Genomic DNA, 20,312 nt, shown 5'->3' with positions numbered 1-20,312 from the left:
CTTTTCCAAATGCATATATAGCTTATAGAATAATATTAACAATTTCACTATTAGTTGCTTCGGTCAAAAGAAGTTTATCAAAGTTAAAGATAATAAATATTTATATAAGATCAATAATGTCTAAAAAATATTAAATAGATTAGTTTGATTATTTATTGAAAAAGAAATGTTAAATGAAAATAATTATGACAATTTAATAAATAAATTTTCAGTGAATTTGAAATTCTCGTGAAATATCATGTGGTATCATGTACCTATATACTTTCTCCATGTCTGCATTCATTTTTTAATTGGCTTAAATACATTTTTCGTCCTCATTTTCGTAGTGTTTGTTGCGGATGGTCCTAATTTTTACCGAGTGTTTAAAATGGTCCTCATTTTCACAATTTCTGTTTCATTTAGTCCTTTTGTATGACACCATTTAAATCAGTAACAAAGCACTATACATGTGTCATTGTTTGTATTACATTTAATTGTGGTGTATTACATGTACAATGAGTTGGAGTAATTAGGTTCAAATTAAAGATTTGGGGCAAATGTTGCAATTAGGGATTGTGCAGGCTGAGGTTCACTGTTCGAGCACTTGGGAGGCGATTACGCTGTTCAAGCACATGGACCTAGGAATTTCTGCATTTGTCGATTTCAAGTTTGCAGATTATCATCATCATCGACGAGGTGAGTACGTTCCTCTTGGGTTTAGAGTTTTCGTGATTGTCATCAAGTTTGCAGATTGTCATCATTTGGGTAATATAGAACATTGACTTTGACACGTGGCACGTTGCTAGGTTGACACGTAGGCATTTAAAAAAAATTAAAAGGTTTCACATTGCTTACATATGCTTTATGTCTGCTCCGTAATGGTTTCAGTTTACTGACTTCCTTCTTCACATTTTCTTCTAATGAGTGTCGTTTTCGTTTGTCCGCCATTTCAACAAACACTAACTCAGTACCTTATGCACCTTGTAGCCAAAACCAGAATGAAATTGTAGTCAAGATTCCTGAAGTCATTCAAATAATGTGGTACAAATGTGGAAATAACACCAAAATTATTACCTATATCGAAAACCAAAACATGTAAACTCATTTCCTTCATCGGAACACAAACATGGAGGCACCACATGGTAAATCAAATTCAAGTAAACCCTAAACGAAAAAAAATTTAACTTTCCCCACAAAAATCAAAGTGAAACCCATCCATCAAGACAGAATAATCAACACTAAAACTCACTTTGGAAAAAATTACTTACCTCCGACTAACTTTCTGATCACCAACAGTACATGTCGCTCCTGCAATATCCACACCACTCAGTATAATACTGCAAAAATGGACCCTTTCCACGAAAATGGATAACAGACACTACCCACTAACACTTTCCACCATTGCGTAAGCCCACAATGTCTCCATCAACACCACTAACGGGGAAATCACAAAGAAATATTGGATTACTACTCAGACCAATGGATGTCTTTTCCAACACCAACAAACTGCTCTCCACTTCTCCCACGAACTCCAGCTTTCTCTCTCTCACGCTTTCATTCAAACATGGCCAACGTGGAATTAAACAAATTAAAAAAAAACAACTTTAAAACTGATTGCCACGTATGGTTGTGAGAAAAATTATCAATTTTTATACGTTACTATATTATTTTCCTATAATATATCTATTTCATCCTTGATTAAAATATGTTAAAAGTATTAAAGAAAATGATTTTTTAACAACTAAATTGTGACAAAGTTCTCTTACAACTTGAGGTGGCATCTTCTAAGTGGCTTCCTATTTTTCCATTTTCTCATTTCTCTATATTCTAAAATTACTTAGAAAATGTCACCTCAAGTTGTAAGATAAAGTTGTCAAAATTTTATTGTCAATACATATGCTACAATACTAGGCAACAATCCAGATTCAACAATCCGGAAGCCCATGCATAGAGAGCTCATGCAATCCAGAAGCACATGCTACATCGTGTTGTAGAGTGCAAACTATGGTGATTCCAGGCCAGTAGAAACACTTCCGGTGGTGAAGCATCCAACGGTTGATCGAGGGCGACACGATGGTGAATGGAAAGGACTAGCAAAGGTGGAGCGCGCTGCACAACCTCTCGTGATTTTTCTAAGGGTTAAGTATGTTTTTAGTCCCTAAACATTGATCCAAAATTAGAATTCGTCCCTATTTGAAACTTTGATACATTTTACTTTAAAAATGAATGAATATAGTCATTTTAACCCAATTACGTTAACTTTTTTTTAGGTGTCAAACGCATTTCCCAGTAGATATTGAATCGGGAATGTACCAAACAATGTAAACGACTTCAATACTAACTTGAAACGCGTTCGACACATAAAAAAAAGTTAATGTACTTTGGTTAAAATGACTGTATTAATTCATTTTTAAAGTTTAGAGACAAAAATGTATTGAAGTTTCAAACATGGACGAATTCAAATTTTAGGTCAAAGTTCAAGACTAAAATCATACTTAACCCTTTTTTTAATGTGTCTGTATGTACACCTTAAAAAATTTAAAACAAATTAAACATTTATTATATCAAATGGCTGTAATGATTATGTGTGTTATTTAAGTAATAGAAAAATTACGAAAATGGACAGTTTGAAAAAAAAAATACAAACTTTAGGTAGTCGTGTTCAGAGAAGATGACTTACACTAGAGAATTTGTGTCCTATGGTGATGGTTACACTCACTAAACTCGATCGGCTTGTTAAACTTTGATGATTGCAAAACAAATGAGAGGAACGACTACCCGACTAACTGGAGATATCAACAATAATTAGTCAACTAATTTCACTATGCCTATAAGGAGTCCACAAAATTTGACAAGAAATGGAAGTAGATATATTTAATTTGAAAACATAATCGAGAAAAAATATAATGAATAATTGTTGTTATATTAAATATTGTTATTAATTTTATAATTAGTTATATTAATTGTTCTTAATACTTTTTAAATATTTATATTAGTTATTGTTATTATTTTTAGAAATTATTATATTACATATTTTTATAATTACTTATTGCATTTCCTATTATGCCACTTACCATTGAAGATACTATTCATCCTTGAATAATGTGAAATCATGTCAAAGAAGAAGTTATTCACAACTAAGAAGGAGTGCACCACCAACATTACCTGTTGGTTGATGTTATCAATGAGAAATGACTAATCAGACATACTCTAGTTTATAGTTTTCCACACACGAAGGTGAAGTTGAATATCACACTTTGTTGACGTAGTCCTCTACTAAAGCTGTGCGAGTACATGCTTAATTATTCTATGTCAGGTTTCTGTGAGGAAAAGAAAGTTTCAGTTGGTTTGAGTTTTGGGGAGGGTGAAGGAAGAAGGGTTTTAAAGAGAGAGAAAGAAGAACACAACACAATTGTGTTAATCTACTATAACTATAAGAAAACAAACTGGTAGGGATATTACATAACAACCCTTATTTAATTTTCTGACACGTGTTCCTTTTATTGGTTTTTTAGTCATTTACTTACTTTCCAAAAGTATCAGAAAGCTCCCTGTATCACGTCTCTGCATTTCCCCAATTGAAATTGAAATTGTACAAATTGGAATTCGTAATTGAAGGGCGGGAACACTGGATGAATAACTATAAGAAAACAAACTGGTAGGAATATTACACAACAACCCTTATTTAATTTTCTGACATGTGTTCCTTTTATTGGCTTTTTAGTCATTTACTTACTCTCCGAAAAGTATTAAAAAGCTCCATATATCACGTTTCTACATTTCCCCAATTGAAGTTGAAATCGTACAAATTGGAATGCATAATTGAAGGACGGGAACACTGTGGATGAATAACTATAAGAAAACAAACTGGTAGGGATATTACACAACAACCCTTATTTAATTTTCTGACACGTGTTCCTTTTATTGTCTTTTTAGTCACTTACTTACTCTCCAGAAAGTATCAGAAAGCTCCCTGTATCACGTCTTTGCATTTCCCCAATTGAAAATGAAATCATACAAATTGGAATGCGTAATTGAAGGGCGAGAACACTATGGATGAATGAATGTGATTGGATTTGTCATATTAGTTTGCAGTTTGCAATCTTGGAGCTAATTTCCAAAAAGATTGTATAATACATTGTGCTTAGTTTTCTTTGTGTGCCAAACCGTGGAAGGAGGAAAATTTATTTCTTTGCTCTTCATCTATTGAGGTAAGATTTTTGTGTTCTTTGCCTTTGATCATAAAAGTTTTCTCTATTTATTTGTTGGTGATTTGTGTTACTTAAATTAAAGCTGATAAGGTAAGATGTTTTTGTTAGTTTTTGTTAGGTTCTTTTTCTTCTTCTGCTACTTTTTTGTTTCTCTCTGTTACCCTTTCTTTCGGCATCTAAGATTTTCGTGTTCTTTGGTGTTTCCTCGGTTAAAGCTTGAAGAATGAAGGTTATGTTGTTGTTCTACTTATTTCCAGTCACCATAAGCTTGAAGTTAAGGTTCTTCTTATACTACTTTTTTGTTCCTTTATTCTTCTCCTTCTTCTTTTTTTACATATAAGATTTTTATGTTCTTTTGTGTTTCTTGGGTTAAAGCTTGAAGGTTACATTGTTCTTCTACTTATTTGTGGTCACCATAAACTTGAAGATTCTTCTTCTAATTTTTTTGATTGTCTTTGCTATTATTATTTTTTTCTAAATCTAAGATTTCTATGTTCTTTCATGTTCCTAAGTTGATGAGCTTCATTAATTGATTGTCAAAGAGTTAAAGCCATATTTCCATATGCTGGTGCAGTCCTTCAGAAGTATCTGTGGAAAGATGTTATCTTTGCATTTGCAAGGTAACTTCTAAGGCTTCATGTTTTATGCTGGTGAAAAAATAGTCGTGGGGTATACTTTAATGTATATGATTATGACTTTTGAATTGCACTAATCACCTACTAAAGTAGTTGTTGGATATGTTGTTGTAGATCTGACCATGACATCTTAGTTCTTTTAGTACTTATAGTATATTTGTTGTGTGTGTTTGTATTATTTACAATTTTCTTCAAATTATACATACAATGGCAATCTAGACCCCTCATCATGTGGAATCCATGCTTGATTAGTGAGGATGTTGCAGATGGATTTAATGTGTGAAAATTAAGGCTCTTCTTTCTAAGGTACGATTTCTAAGCCATCACATGGTTTACTACTTAGGCTTCAAATGATTGTAAATGGTATTTACATGAACTTGGTTTTTTCTATTATTATATGTATTAGGTTTTTTATCATTTTTGTAAGATTGGTTTATTCTTATCACACTATACTAAATTATGACATGTTTATTGTATAGCACTTCTACAATTGTCTATTTCACGAGACCAATGCCATTTGAAGCAATCTTCGAGTGTTATTCAAGGCAATGTCTATTTACATTTTTGGATTGTATTTTTAATAGTTATGTTCTTATATATTGAATGCATTATAAGGTATACTAATTTCTATATTTCGTATTCTCATGAATAATAATGTTATTATCTAATAAATAACTGATATTTAAATTTCCATGTAAAACAATATAAATTAATGAAGACTATATTTTGTCATTGATGCATTTTAGGCATTTGATGAATTCTATATTCAGAGACAGCCAAAGGTAAATGTCTAATAGGTGAATGTAGAAAGTTATTCCAATAGTTGATTGATCGGGTGAGCTATTGCCACCCTAAAGGTGTCTTCCACAAGGATCTCAAGGTTCTTTTTCTCCCTTTTCAAGCTCAAATTGCACCACATGGTTATATATGGTCTTGCATTTTTCACACAAGTGTTGTTATGTCCTTGCAGCTTGAGAATGTACTGGTGGATAACAAAGAAACCTTGAAAATAATTGATTTTGGTCTTAGTATTTTACCCCAACATATTAGCGTAAGATGTTATATGCTTTCAACCACTTCAGATAAAGCATATGATTTTTCTTATTGGTTTAACCATGTGAAAATTTCTAGGCAAATGGATTGCTGCATACAACTTGTGGAAGTCTTAATAAGGTATATGATGTTGCAACATTATATGCATAGTCATGTGTTTTATTGTATCTAATCCTAACTGGATGTTTACCTTTTATATGACAAAGATATGCTAAGTTTGTAAAGGTTTGTTCATGTTTGATGGTTTTTGATTAAAGTTTTGTAATGAGTTTCATGGTTTGTGGTTAAAGGTTTGTTCTTTTTTCATGATTTGTGGTTAAAGGTTTGAGATGGGTTTTCTTAACAAATGCATTTGATTTTTCTGCGTATCTCTAAACTTGGAAGAAATATTTTTTGTTTCTTTGGCATGATCTTGATCATCTGTTAAACTTTCATAATTTGCTTATTCTTATACTGATTTTAATCTGCATGACGCAGATCAATGATGGATTTGTTGAGGGCAAAGATTTGGTTATATCTCTTATGTCTGCTATGGGAGAGGAGCATATTTGTACCCTTAAGGACATTGGTCCTAAGTAATAGTTCCATGTCATATTAATGGTGGAAATTTGAAGTTGTAACTGAGATTATATAGTATTTATTTCTCTTTTTCTCATATTCGTGGGTTTTATTTGTTAAATTAGCCCAAACTTGTGTCATTCTTATAAGATGTGATCAAAATTGGATGGCTTTAATTGCCTCAAATTCATGTTATGTTTTCTTTACTTGTATTGGATTTATTTGGATAAAAATTTATACAAAAGATAAATGTAAGAAGTTTATGTCTAAATAATCTTGGAGAAGTAAGAGATCTTACCAATTGGACAATCTTTATAAACTTCATTTATCTTATTTTCTTTTTCTACATGTGGCTTTGGAAAATATTATGATAAGATATCTCTATCAGCTTGATAAAGAGAAGGAAAGACATTATCTTAATTTTATTACAAATTAGCCTGTAATTTTTTTTAATTTTATTTAGGAAAAATAATATTGTACCGGACCTGGTCAACTTAACCATATAAATGACAACTCTCACATATATGCCGGAAACAACCCAAGTACACGACTTGGGCCGGCATGGACTCAAACTCATAACTGAATAAAGGCTAAAGTAACAACAAAGCGGCCAACTTAGGAAAGTGTGCGGCCAAGGACGACATCCGACAAGTCAAGAAGTAAATGGATCAGACCGCTCTTGAAGACTTAGTAAAATGGAAGTCCCCGTGTTCAATAGGCCTTAAGGGCCTGGATTAGGGCCCAGGCCCACTCACAGCCCAAGCTAGAGCCCAAGTCAAGGCTCGACCCACGGGATAACCAGACATCATTAATGCTCTATAAATACGCGTGGACCCTAGTAATTAAAGGTACGTATTCATTAATCACAGATTTGACCTTTTTGAGAGTTTTGACTCACTTGAGATTCGGAGTCCCTTCTGCAGGTAACCCCTTCTGGGTCCAATCCGACATGTATCGACCGGGAAGAGGCCAACTGAGGAGATAGCGGACTACATGGTAAGGTGACGCTTGTGCCTAACTCATCTTATTTGTTCTCTGCAGGAACAAATATAATTCAACTTATTTTGAATAAATAAAATTTGAATGTGTTAATAATAATAATATATAAGTAGGATAAGAAAGTAAAAGACATGATAATATTATTGTTAAAAGATATTTTAAAGGAAAATAATGTGATACTATAAATATTTTTAATAAGAAAAACAATAAAAATGGAGATTGATGTTTTAGTTTAATGAAAATAATTTACTTTTTTAGTTCAAATTGGGTCGATTGCAAAAATATTGGTCCTTCTACTTTTATCATTTCTTATCGTTCATACCGCCAAACTAATCAAATTTTATTTGGTTATTTCTATTTTAAATTTTTATAAATTTAACCTTTTCAAAGTAATAATTATTTTATTGTGGAATATGATCGGGAATAATTTTTTAATTTTCTAATTATGAATAGGTAGTCTTTTATTCATATATTTTAAAATCTTTTAAATTTATTACATTTTATTATTTTCATTTATAAAGTCAATTTCAATATTAATTTATTTTTTTAATTATGGTGGAGACAAATTATCTTAATTATAGTAATTATATTTGATTTTAAAAATTAAAGATTCAATTTGCATTCTCTTCCTTAATTCTATATTTATCATCATCATTATTATTGATAGTATAATTTTATTCAATAATTATATTTTCTTTTGAATATTTTTTTATATTATATATTTTTACTATTATTATTTGTTATTATAATTATAATCAATTGTTCTATTTTTTTTATTTTTTTATTAACTTATTAATACTACTATTTTATGATTTGTTTCTAAATTATTTTATATTAATTAACCAATTAATTCCAATAATTGTTTTTAATTTTCTAATTATGAATTGATTTTTTTTCATATACTGAAATCTTTTAAATTTATACATTTATAATTAATAAGTATATGAACAATTTCTAAAGGTATATTATCAATTAGTTGATTTCATTAATTAATTTAATTTTTTTTTTAATTATGAATGGAGTTTTAATTGGTATTTGGTAATGTAACGCTCCATTTAATAATTAAACTCAATTAAATGAAACGTCACACAATATAATATAAGGAGAGCGAAGATTCAGAGTATAACATCACTCCATATAATTATCCAAAATACTTAGAGGAAAAACAAGGCACACCAAGATGCCAATACTGAATTAAGTACAAGAATTGACAGTAAACGATTAATACTCAAAACAAGGTGATACATGGGCCACGACCCTAAATAAGACTCGGAGAAACGGAGACCATCCCACAAAGCTAAGCAGCGGAATCATCATTTCCCTGTCGACCACGAGTACCTCTCGCTTCTGCTCACATCAATAGATTGATGATCATCGCAAGAGAAGAACCACACACATAGCAATCAAACAAGCAAAAAGAGTAAGCTAGAACAGAAAACAATTTATCATACAATTACATACATCTCCATAATAAAAAATGCAAATATCACCCAATCAAGTTATGACTTGCACACAATACACAAAGACTTGAGACAAGACTCATCCAGATAAATATAATTAGTCGGATTCAGTAGATGCTTGCACTTGTGGTGGACTTCCCTGCTCTACCGAGCTTTATGTTACAATGTTTCATCCCCCACCCACAAGGTTAGCCCTTAATGAGTTTCAGGCCTCCTGCTACTCTCACCACTTGAATCAGTACACTCTATGTGAGACAAACTGACTTTTTAGAGTGTTAGGATACAACCTTACCTTGAATCCTTACTAAATTATATAGATGAGGCACCACCATGAACTCCCACTAACAAGGGTCACAAAATTACGTCCCGACCAACTGAGGCACCACCATGAGGTCTAACCCAGAGACTCATGGAATTACGTTCTAACCATATACAAATCATGTTTCGCCATCCAAAATAGGTATTCATCATGCATACCAATCTCATGCCAAACTTTATGACCAACCTTCATTCATATCCCATATCAAATTCATATTGTAACACCCTAGATGGATATTACTAGATAAAGCATATATCATAAATTTTCTTTTGGAATTAAGACATTATATAAAGTTCCCAAGCGCGGGAAAATTTAAAACTTATCTCGCTGTAGTTCAATCACACTACTCCATCTTTATGACATGTTCATAATAGAGAAAAAGCATCATAAAATTTATTACAAAATGCATGAAAATAAAACATAGAGAAAAATCCCCCATCATCTGCCCCGCTCTGTCACTATGCATCGGCGTTCTCACCTGGATTCACATCTACTCCCACGTGACAAGTCACATGATCATCGCCAAACACAAACACACAAACAGAAAGGGTGAGCTGAGAAAGAAAAATAATACAAACAATAAAATAATAAACATTAAGCCTCACCCAATCTATCTTAGTCAATTTTTAGTTTATTGATTTCTTTATAACATTACACCCCAATCTCATAACCTATATGAGAAAGATCCATTCACAACCTTGGTCCTTAGGGATTATCATGCTTCCACGAACCTACCCGTTCGTGGTCCAACTCTACGGACCTCCCCGCCCGTAGTCCAACTCTACGAACCTGCCCGCTCGTAGTCCAACATGCATGAACACCTACTATGAACCTCCCCGCTCATAGTAGCCTCAAGTGTGAGCACGGAACATACGAACCTCCCCACTCGTATCCCAACACAAGAGTACAACAGATACGGACCTCCCCGCCCGCATCAATCACGCATCTCAAATCTTCGTTACGAACCTCCCCGCTCGTAACTAATCCAGCATGTTCCTGACCAAGCCATCAAGCCCATCCATGCAAATCCATTTACAACGGACCCCTACCCCTACACTATCGCCTGACGCTGCCTAAGTGCCGCCAGACAAAAATTGGGTTGCAACTGCTTAGCCCACAATACCGTAATCACCTAATATTATTGTATTATCTTAAAATAATATAATAATTCAAAATTTTATATTATATTGTCTATATTTAAATACCCCATTAAAGTAAAAATGCATGTAATAATTAAATTTATAATCGCAACCACTAAAATAATAAATTAACATTTTAACCTTTATATTCATATAATATTTTATCAACATTATACAATTATAAAATAATATATAAAAACAACATTTACTGCACCTTGGAAGAAGAATCCATTACCCGTAAACCAAAACTTAAGACACCCAAAAATATTCTTACTCCACTAGATCATCCAACTTTTAACTCTTGTACGATATATTTAACTTTATACAAATTATATTACACGTAAACTTTAATATAACTTTAATTTTGTTTTACTTATCCAATCTAACTATATTACTGTCAGGATTCCAAAAATTACTCACCACTGATTTCATAATAATTAAAGGACTCAAACACCTTAAATATCAAAATAACCAAAGAAAATAATTAACTAACATTAACACTTTGAAAGCATTTTTTTCTACTATCTCATATGAAAATAATGCAGCGGAAACAAAGCAAGGAACTTCCTTTTCAAGCTGCAACTCATCTAAGTAAAATCAATTCTTCCAATGGTCATAAAATAAAAATAATAATTTAGTACCATGCAGTAAACCAAACAACAACCAAAATAGAACTATTCTATAATCTATTTTATCCACACAGAAAACTACTCTCCTACACTCAATCATTTACCACTCAATCATATTATTCTTATAATAATAATACTTATAATATACCATTTTTAATCAAAGTGAACCATGACTTCCATTTTGAAATCACGTAATCCATCCATCATGTAAACAATAGGTACCATTGTATATGCATTGTAAAAGGTATAAACCACACACATATCAAGGACAATATAATACTACTTTAATGCATCTCAAACACTAATGGGACCCGCGACTAGAATAAAAGAAAGAACTTGGATTCATGGCCACAAAAGGAACCCACACTTACTGACAATTTCAATGACAAAATTCGTAGACCCCAATTTGGTGTACTAAAGTGTTTTTGCTTGGTTACTTTATTTGAAACCAAAAGGCTTGCAAGTCATAAGTCACCACACGTAAAATTGGAGAGAGTACCAAGGGTTAGGTGAAAATGTCCCATCTAAATAACCATTGTCTTAAACCTACTAAAGAAAAGAATCTACTTATTTAATTCTAGCCTTGCAGTGCCACCAACAAAAATTTAAGAACATACAAAATGAAATAGTTAAGAACATACAAAATGAAATAGTTCACAGATACTTCTTTTTTAACACCGCCTCAGTTTATGCGGAAAGAACCAGGCTGCACCACTAATTCAACCCAATCCCCCAATTGCACATAAAGACCCCAATCATGCTTTCAGATTTCATTCGTGTACAATTTAATCACGCGAATCCGATAACACATAGTTATACGTGAACCTCATGATTTTCACATCAAAAACGAAAGAAAAAAAAGGCTCATGCATTCAACATACAACCAAAACATGCATTATTCACTCATTAATCAATTAAGTGCAGCTCCCCTTACCTGATGTTTTAGCTTCAAACAATTCCAAATGAATTCTTCCTTGTTTCCCAAAGCTCCCCTCCTTGCCTCCACTCTAATTCCCTCTTTAGATTGCAATTTCTCCGAACTCACTTGCCACACACTATGACTCTTTGTTTTCTCACTCACTCCTCTCCCTCTCACCAATTCAGCCCAAAATAAATAAAAAAATTATAAAAAACGAAATTAATTTAAATTTAAAGTTTAATAGCCATTACTACACCTAAACTACTACCTTTCTGATTTCCAGATTCACTCTAGCCAAGATTCGAACCCACATCCTTCCTACCTATCAAACACATGCATACCAACAAACTATCACATGATTCATGTTAATTCACACATATATACAAGCTTAAACCATGCTTTCGCACTCATAATATATTGATAAAATAAAACACAATTAAAATATCACACTAATGGCACATCAAGACTCAAACCCAAGTCCTCTCAATAGAACTAAGTACTCTCAACCACTTGAGCTAGAACTATTTCTTATATAAGACTTGTCAAGAAATTCTCTTAGGTTATTCTCAACCCACAATTACTTGTACTTTATTAGTTATTATTTATATGAATTTACTAGGTCTTACACATACCAAACTCATCATATTCAATCCATGAACCAATCCCATGCATGCACATTATTCACTTCATGCCTTTAACATATTAATTCATCCAAACAAGTGGCAAACATACCAAGACAAAGGAGAAAACAGAACATGGTTCATTCTCGCCCAACTTCTCGCTCAGGCGAGAGTGTTCTCTCGCTCAGGCAAGCTCCCTTTGCCTAAGCGAGAACTCAAAGAGGGAATAGTGGTGCTGTCACGTTCTCTCGCTTAGGCGATACCTCCTCGCCTGAGCGAGATGGCCTCTCGCTCAAGACTGGAGCATGTCGCCTGAGCGACAGCTCGCGCAACACCAGAGAGGGTTTCCTGATACTCTCGCTTAGGCGAGCACCACTCGCTTGGGCGAGATTATCCGATTTTCTCCACTGTTCGCGCAAGTCAACATACAGGTTTGTCTAAAACAATTTCACAATAGATATTCATCTCATTCCAAACATCATTCAATCATCAAAAGCACGAAATAAAGCGGCAAGACCAATAATATGTAATGAAAACACAAAAATAGTAAGAGTTCTAGCTTCCCTTACCTGGAAAGAGCTAACAAACTACTTCGACACCTAAGCCCATAACCACAGCAGCTCCAAGAGCAAATTTAAGAGCTGGAGACAGTGGCACAAAAGGAAGATTGGATTTACTACAGTGAGCCCCAACATAAACCACGAAAATAACTTAGAAAGGGGTTATGGTTCAAGAACTAACTTACGTTGAGGGAGAACGGAGTTTAACTAGCTTGAACGGGATAAAGGGATAAACCCTAGCAGAGGTTCTGTGGAGAAAATGAGAGAGTGTGTGAGTACAAATTTTGGCAAGTGAGCTGAAAATGACAGGGGTTAGGTTGCTTTAGGGGCCTTAGCACCCTATAGGCCAGCCCTTAGGCCCAACAGATTTAATGCCAGCCCTTAAACATTAGGGCATAAATAATTGGGCCTTACATTCTTCTCAACAAGAAAATTTTCGACCTCGAAAATAAAGACTTACTAGGGAAACTGTAACATCCCTGGCGCACCCCTGACATGGTCTGGCGGGCCAGGGATGTTACAGAAACAAATATGGACGCGACATCCTCATGTCTTCCTCCAACTCCCAAGTAGAGTCACATATCCTCCAATCCCAGATAACTTTGACAAGATTGACTGGTTTTCCTCGAAGTTCCTCAATTCTGCTATCTTCTAAAGTCATTGGTGGTACCTTCATAGTGAGATCCTCCCTGATCTGCACATCCTTGGCCTCCAACACATGAGACAGATCAAACACATATTTCCTCAACTATGACACATGGAACACCGAATGAAGATTTGCCAACTAAGGAGGGGATGCAATCTCATAAGCCACCACCAATCCTTTTCGATATCTTATAAGGGCCAAGGAACTTAGGAGAAAGCTTCCTTGAGCGGAGAGCCCTTCCCACACTAGTGATTCGGGTCACCTTCAGGAACACGTGATCTTCAGTCGCGAATTCCAAGGGCCTCGTCCTGCGGTCTGCATAAGCCTTTTGCCTACTTTGAGAGGCCTGCATCCTGTCTCTCACCATTCTCACTTTCTCAGTGGTGGTCTGCTCCAATAACTCTGGCCCAACCAATACTGCTTCCCCATCTTGATACCAATAAAGAGGGGTCCTACACTTCCTTCTGTATAGAGCCTCATACTGTGTCATGCCGATACTCGCATGGAAACTATTGTTGTAAGTGAACTCTATAAAGGGCAAAACATCATCCCAAGCACCTAGATGATCCAGTACGCAGGTCCTCAACAAGTCCTCAAGCGACTGAATCATTCTCTCGGATTGACCATCGGTCTAGGGATGATAGGTTGAACTCACAGTCAACTTGCATCCCAAAGGACTCTACAAAGTCTGCCAAAACCGTGAAGTGAACCGCGGATCCCTGTCAGAGACTATACTTGACGGCACTCTATGCAACCTCACGATTTCCTTAATGTACAACTAAGCCAACTGGGCCATAGACATCCTCAAGTTCATCGCCAAGAAATGAGCACTCTTGGTCAGTCGATCCACTATAACCTAGATGGTGTCATGCCCCCTAAAAGTCCTTGGCAAATGGGTCACAAAATCCATAGAGATGTTATCCCACTTCCACACTGGTATTTCCAAAGGTTGTAGAATTCCACCGAGTCTTTGATGATCCACCTTCGCCTTCTGACATGTCAAACAGGCTGATACGAACTGTGCAACATCCTTCTTCATACCCTGCCACCAGAAGGTCTCCTTGAGATCCTGATACATCTTAGTCATGCCAGGATGCAAACTAAGATGACTCTTGTGCCATTCCTCAAGGATCAACCGTTTTACCTCAACATCATCCGACACACACACCTTGCCCTGAAACCTCAATATGCCATCATTACCCATGGCAAAATCCTTTGTCTCATCTGACCCAAGCTGCTCTCTAACTTTTTTCAAACTGGCACCCAACAATTGTCTTTCTCTGACTGAGTCCAAGAAGTCACTAGATATAGTTAGGTTACTACATCTAATGGATTCAGATTCCAACTCCATTTGCAGCTTCATATCCCTGAATTTCTCTAGCAGTTCCACCTCCTTGATCATAAGGTGTGCAGTATGTACAATCTTCCTACTCAAGGCATCCGCTACCACATTTGCCTTTCCCAGATGATAAAGTAGCTCAAAATCATAGTCCTTCAAGAATTCCATCCACCTTTTCTGTCTCATGTTCAACTCCTTCTAATCAAATAAATATTTGAGGCTTTTATGATCATTGAACACACGAAACTGAGCATCGTAGAGATAGTTCCTCCAAATCTTCAAGGCAAACACATTAGCCACTAACTCCAGGTCATGAGAGGGGTAGTTTCTCTCATGCACCTTAAGTTGTCTTGAAGCATAAGCCACCACCTTCTTCTCTTGCATTAACACACAGTCCAACCCTAGGTGAGAGGCATCACAATAAACCTTAAAAGGTTTAACAACGTCAGGGATCACAAGTATCATAGCACTCATCAACCTCCACTTAAGCTCTTGGAAACTTTCCTCACATTTATCCTCCAAGCGAAAGGTTGGTCCTTCCAGGTAAGTTGTGTCAAAAGCGCCACTATCTTGGAGAATCCTTCTATGAATCTCCTGTAGTAGCCAGCTACACCCACGAAGCTCTTGATCTTTGTGACCGACTTGGGACTCTCCCACTTAACCACTGCCTCAACCTTTTCCGGGTCCACTGCAATGCCCTGTGTAGATATCACATGGCCCAAAAACTGCGCCTTATCCATCCAGAACTCGCACTTGGACAGTTTCGCATACAACTGCTTCTCCCTCAAAATACCAAGTACCAACCTCAGGTATTCTGCATGTTCCTCCTGAGTTCTGGAGTAGACAAGTAGATTGTCTATGAAGACTACGACAAACTTGTCTAAGAATGGCCTGAAGATCCTATTCATGTAGTCAATGAACATAGCCGAAGCATTGGTCACACCGAAAGGCATAACCAAGTACTCGTAGTGCCCATATCGAGACCCGAAGGCCGTCTTCTGCACATCATCCGCCTTCACTAAAATCTGATGGTATCCTGACCGCAAATCTATCTTCGTGAACATCGGCGATCCGTGCAACTAATCCATCAAGTCATCAATTCTCGGAAGGGGATACTTGTTCTTGATGGTCATCTTGTTTAACTGTCTGTAGTCCACACACAGACGCAAACTTCCATCCTTCTTCTTCACCAACAACACTAGTGCTCCCCAAGGCGAAGTACTAGGTCTTATGAATTGTTTCCCCAGTAATTTCTCAATCTGACTCTTTAGCTCTACCAGTTTTGTCGGGGCCATACGATGTGGAGCCATCGACACTAGACCGATTCCAGGCACCAGGTCAATTAAGAACTCCACCTCCCTACTCGGAGGCAACCTTGACACTTCCTCTTGGAATACATCTTCAAATTCATGCACAACTGGTATCACTGACGTTCTTTCTTCCTTCTCCACCTTTAGGTGCGTGAAGATGATGAAACATTGAGCGCCTTCCTGCATTTCCTTCATAACCCCTTGAGAAGATACCAACTCAGGCTCTTCTGAGTCGGGAAACAACAACCTCTTCTCTCGGCAATCTATAAGAATGTGATTGGCAGATAGCCAATCCATACCCAAGATCACCTCCAACTCTTGTAGAGGCAGGCATATCAGATTCACCCTGTATCTGCGCCCTTCCACCTCCACTGGACATCTAATGCACAAGGACGACATCCTGACCAAACCCGATGTCGGAGTATATACCACAAGTTCACACTGTAGCTCACACACTGGCAGATCCAAAAGTTTCACACATGCATCTGACACAAAGGAGTGTGTCACTCCAGAATCATATAGCACACAAAATTTCACCCCAACAATCATACAATACCCCATAACAAGGTTATCAGAGCCTGTAACCTCTACTCTTGTCATCGCATAGACTCTGCTCGTCGCTTGGGGCTTGTTGCCTCTGTTCCTCTGCTGGTTTTGCGCAGGAGTCTGAACTGGAGGTCGTACCACTACCCTAGCAAGGGAAGGACAATCTTTACTAAAGTGGCCCTCCTTGCCATAATTGTTGCATCTGCGGTAACCCTCCATATGTGGACATACTCTCCTCAGGTGAGGGCCTCCACACTGAAAGCACTGCACTCGACCTTGCTATGTGGGGAAGTTCCAGGACCCTTGAGACTGGTGATGAGGTCTGTCATAAGGCTTCCTCCTCTCCTCATGTCTCGGCTTGGACCCCGATGGTTCACCAATCCTCTAATGTTGTGGCAGGCGCTAACGTTCTACCTCATTCTTCATTTTCTCCATCACTCTGGCCTTCTCCACTAGGGCAGCAAAATCCTTGATGGATAATGGGGCCACCATCAAACTAATAACACCGCAAAGACCATTCTCAAACTTGCAGCATTTCCACTATTTGTCCAGTGGTAACGTGTAGAAGCGGCTAAGGTGCTTGAACTTCTCAGCATATTCAGTCACTAATTTCCCTCCCTAGGTCAACTGGAGGAATTCCATCTCCTTCGCGTACCTCACACTGTCGGAAAAGTATTCAGATAGAAACTTTCCCCTGAAGGCCTCCCACGTGACTGGTTCTTCTCTTTCCTCCATGATGGACTTCATGCTGATCCACCAATGTTCCGCCTCTCCTGTAAGCATATTTACTACAAAGGCTAGTCTGTTCTCCGCAGGGCACATTTTTGCATAAAAAATACGTTCTAAATCCTTTAGCCATTGATCTATGGTAGTCTTGCCATTAAATTTCAACGGGTGATGCTTCAGAAAGTCCTTTAGACTTCATTCCCTGACTACAGGTCGTGTCTCAGAACCAAAGACGGATACAACTATCCTGTTCTCTTCCAGCTGACGGAGGGCTTCCATATCCGCAGCTACCCTAGCAGCCTCCATCTACTGCATCACCAGCTATTGCTGCTCAAGCGACGTTGCCTATCGCTGCATTGATGCCTCGTGTTGCTACATCATAGCAGTGTCTATTGTGTCATAACATCCATCATCGATTCTATTGTCCTAGCGATATCTAGTATATCGCCTTAAGAGGATTGAGAGGTCCTACGAGGAGGTGCCATAATTCACTAGCACACACGAAAACCAAAAGTTAGACTAGATAAGACACAAACTTAACTAAGAGCACACAAAATGACATAGAGAAAGCTAAGCGGACATCCAAGTCCACAAACTCTAAGGATTGACCGCTCTGATACCATAAATGTAACGCTCCATTTAATAATTAAACTCAATTAAATGAAACGTCACACAATATAATATAAGGAGCGAAGATTCAGAGTATAACGTCACTCTATATAATTATCCAAAATACTCAGAGGAAAAATAAGGCACACCAAGATGCCAATACTGAATTAAGTACAAGAATTTACAATAAATGATTAATACTCAAAATAAGGTGATACATGGGCCACGACCCTAAATAAGACTTGGAGAAACGAAGACCATCCCACGAAGCTAAGCAGCGGAATCATCATTTCCCTCTCGACCACGAGTACCTCTCGCTTCAGCTCACATCAATAAATTGATGATCATCGCAAAAGAGAAGAACCACACACATTGCAATCAAATAAGCAAAAAGGGTAAGCTAGAGCAAAAAACAATTTATCATACAGTTACATACATATCCATAATAAAAAAATGCAAATATCACCTAATCATGTTATGACTTGCACACAATACACAAAGACTCGAGACACGACTCATCCGGATACATATAATTAGTCGGATTCAGCGGATGCTTGCACTTGTGGTGGACTTCTTGGTCTACTGAGCTGCTCTATCGAGGTATATGTTACAATATTTCATCGCCTACCCACAAGGTTAGTCCTTAATGAGTTTCAGGCCTCCTGCTACTCTCACCACTAGAGTCAGTACACTCTATGTGAGACAAACTAACTCTTTAGAGTGTCAAGATGCAACCTTACCTTGAATCCTTACTAAATTATATAGATCGGGCACCACCATGAACTCCTAATAACATGGGTCATGGAATTACGTCCCGACCAACTGAGGCACCACCATGAGGTCTCACCTAGAGACTCATGGAATTACGTCCTAACCACATACAAATCATGTTTCGCCATCCAAAATAGGTATTCATCATGCATACCAATCTCATGCCAAACTTTATGACCAACCTTCATTCATATCCCATATCAAATTCATACCAAACTATGTGTGTGTGTGTGTGTGTGCGTGTGTGTGCGTGCGTGTGTGTGGAATAATTTATATTTAACTTCATATCTTTATGATTCCATCTGGCCAATTTATTTTAAATATTGGTTAAAGTTTTTATATATATACTTTTTTGTTATTCCATATGTATACGCATTTTATTTTAATTTTATATATAACTCAAAATTTTAATTATAAATTTTGACTATTATTATTATGATTAATATTAATAAATATTTATTATTATTATTTTTATTATTATTATTATTATTTAAATTATTATTATTATTAATTTAAGACCCACTTATTTTTTTTCTACCCTAAAAGTTTAAGGGCCTAGCCTCATCTGGTGGACCTAAGGGCCAGCCCTTAGGGTTCCCTCAAAGACTCACTTTCAGCCTTTTGGTTTTTCATTCTAAAATCACTTGCAAAAATAGCTCACTCCCCTTTTCTCTTTTCTCTAATAGAGAGCTCTGCTAGGGTTTGATCAAGGCTCTTCTCCGAGGTACCTAAGCTTCGTTTACTCGATGTAAGTTAATCACCAACTGGTACTTTCACTTCCCTATCTCTATTGTCGTAGTTCCGACTAGGGTTATCTTAGTAACCTCATTATTGGTTCTGGTGTCGGTATTTTCAGCTCAAAAATCAGTTCCTAGAGCGGTAGTAATCCTCCATTTTGTGTGCTTGTGCCTTCTGCTAGCATCTTTCTAGGTAAGGGAAACTAGGTTTTCGTGTTTTCTTCATATCTGCCTGTTTTAGCTTTTTTTCGTGTTTAAGATTTTGGGGTGTTGTTGTGATTGTCTGGAATATTGATAACTGTCAATTGAGTCTCGAATGCTTGGATGTTGCACGCGTGAACAGTGGTGAGTGTAACATCCCTAAGGGAAATTACTTAATTTAAATAAATAAATAATAGGTGAAAATCAAAAGTCGTAATATTATCATTCCCAAACGCGGGAAAATTTAAAATTGTTATTCAAACGCCAAAAACTATGTAATAGCAGTAATAAAATTATTACAATTCCCAAAATACATTACAATAATAAAAGAAAACATAGTAAAATC

At 36.3% G+C, this 20,312-nt stretch overlaps 1 protein-coding gene and 1 long non-coding RNA gene across 2 annotated transcripts; both read right to left on the bottom strand.

The window, feature by feature from the left end:
- Positions 1–377: 377 nt before the first annotated feature.
- On the bottom strand, positions 378–4,480 carry LOC114162487 (uncharacterized). The gene is made up of 2 exons (XR_014984465.1): positions 1,054–4,480; positions 378–959 (listed from the first exon to the last, which is right to left on the bottom strand). It is a non-coding gene; the product is annotated as an uncharacterized LOC114162487 (long non-coding RNA).
- Positions 4,481–15,264: 10,784 nt separating this feature from the next.
- LOC146883540 (uncharacterized) lies at positions 15,265–17,141 on the bottom strand. Its single transcript, XM_085666612.1, has 3 exons — positions 16,344–17,141; positions 15,576–16,145; positions 15,265–15,492 (listed from the first exon to the last, which is right to left on the bottom strand). Exons 1-3 carry the CDS (start codon positions 17,139–17,141, stop codon positions 15,265–15,267), a joined length of 1,596 nt encoding a protein of 531 aa, XP_085522738.1.
- Positions 17,142–20,312: the final 3,171 nt, after the last annotated feature.

Source organism: Vigna unguiculata, chromosome 9, assembly GCF_037176805.1.
Source record: "Vigna unguiculata cultivar grain cowpea cultivar isolate G323 ecotype 2 chromosome 9, ASM3717680v1, whole genome shotgun sequence".
Taxonomy (NCBI): Eukaryota; Viridiplantae; Streptophyta; class Magnoliopsida; order Fabales; family Fabaceae; genus Vigna; species Vigna unguiculata.
Note: the sequence above shows the minus strand (reverse complement) of the source record. Positions and strands in the feature narration are given on the sequence as shown.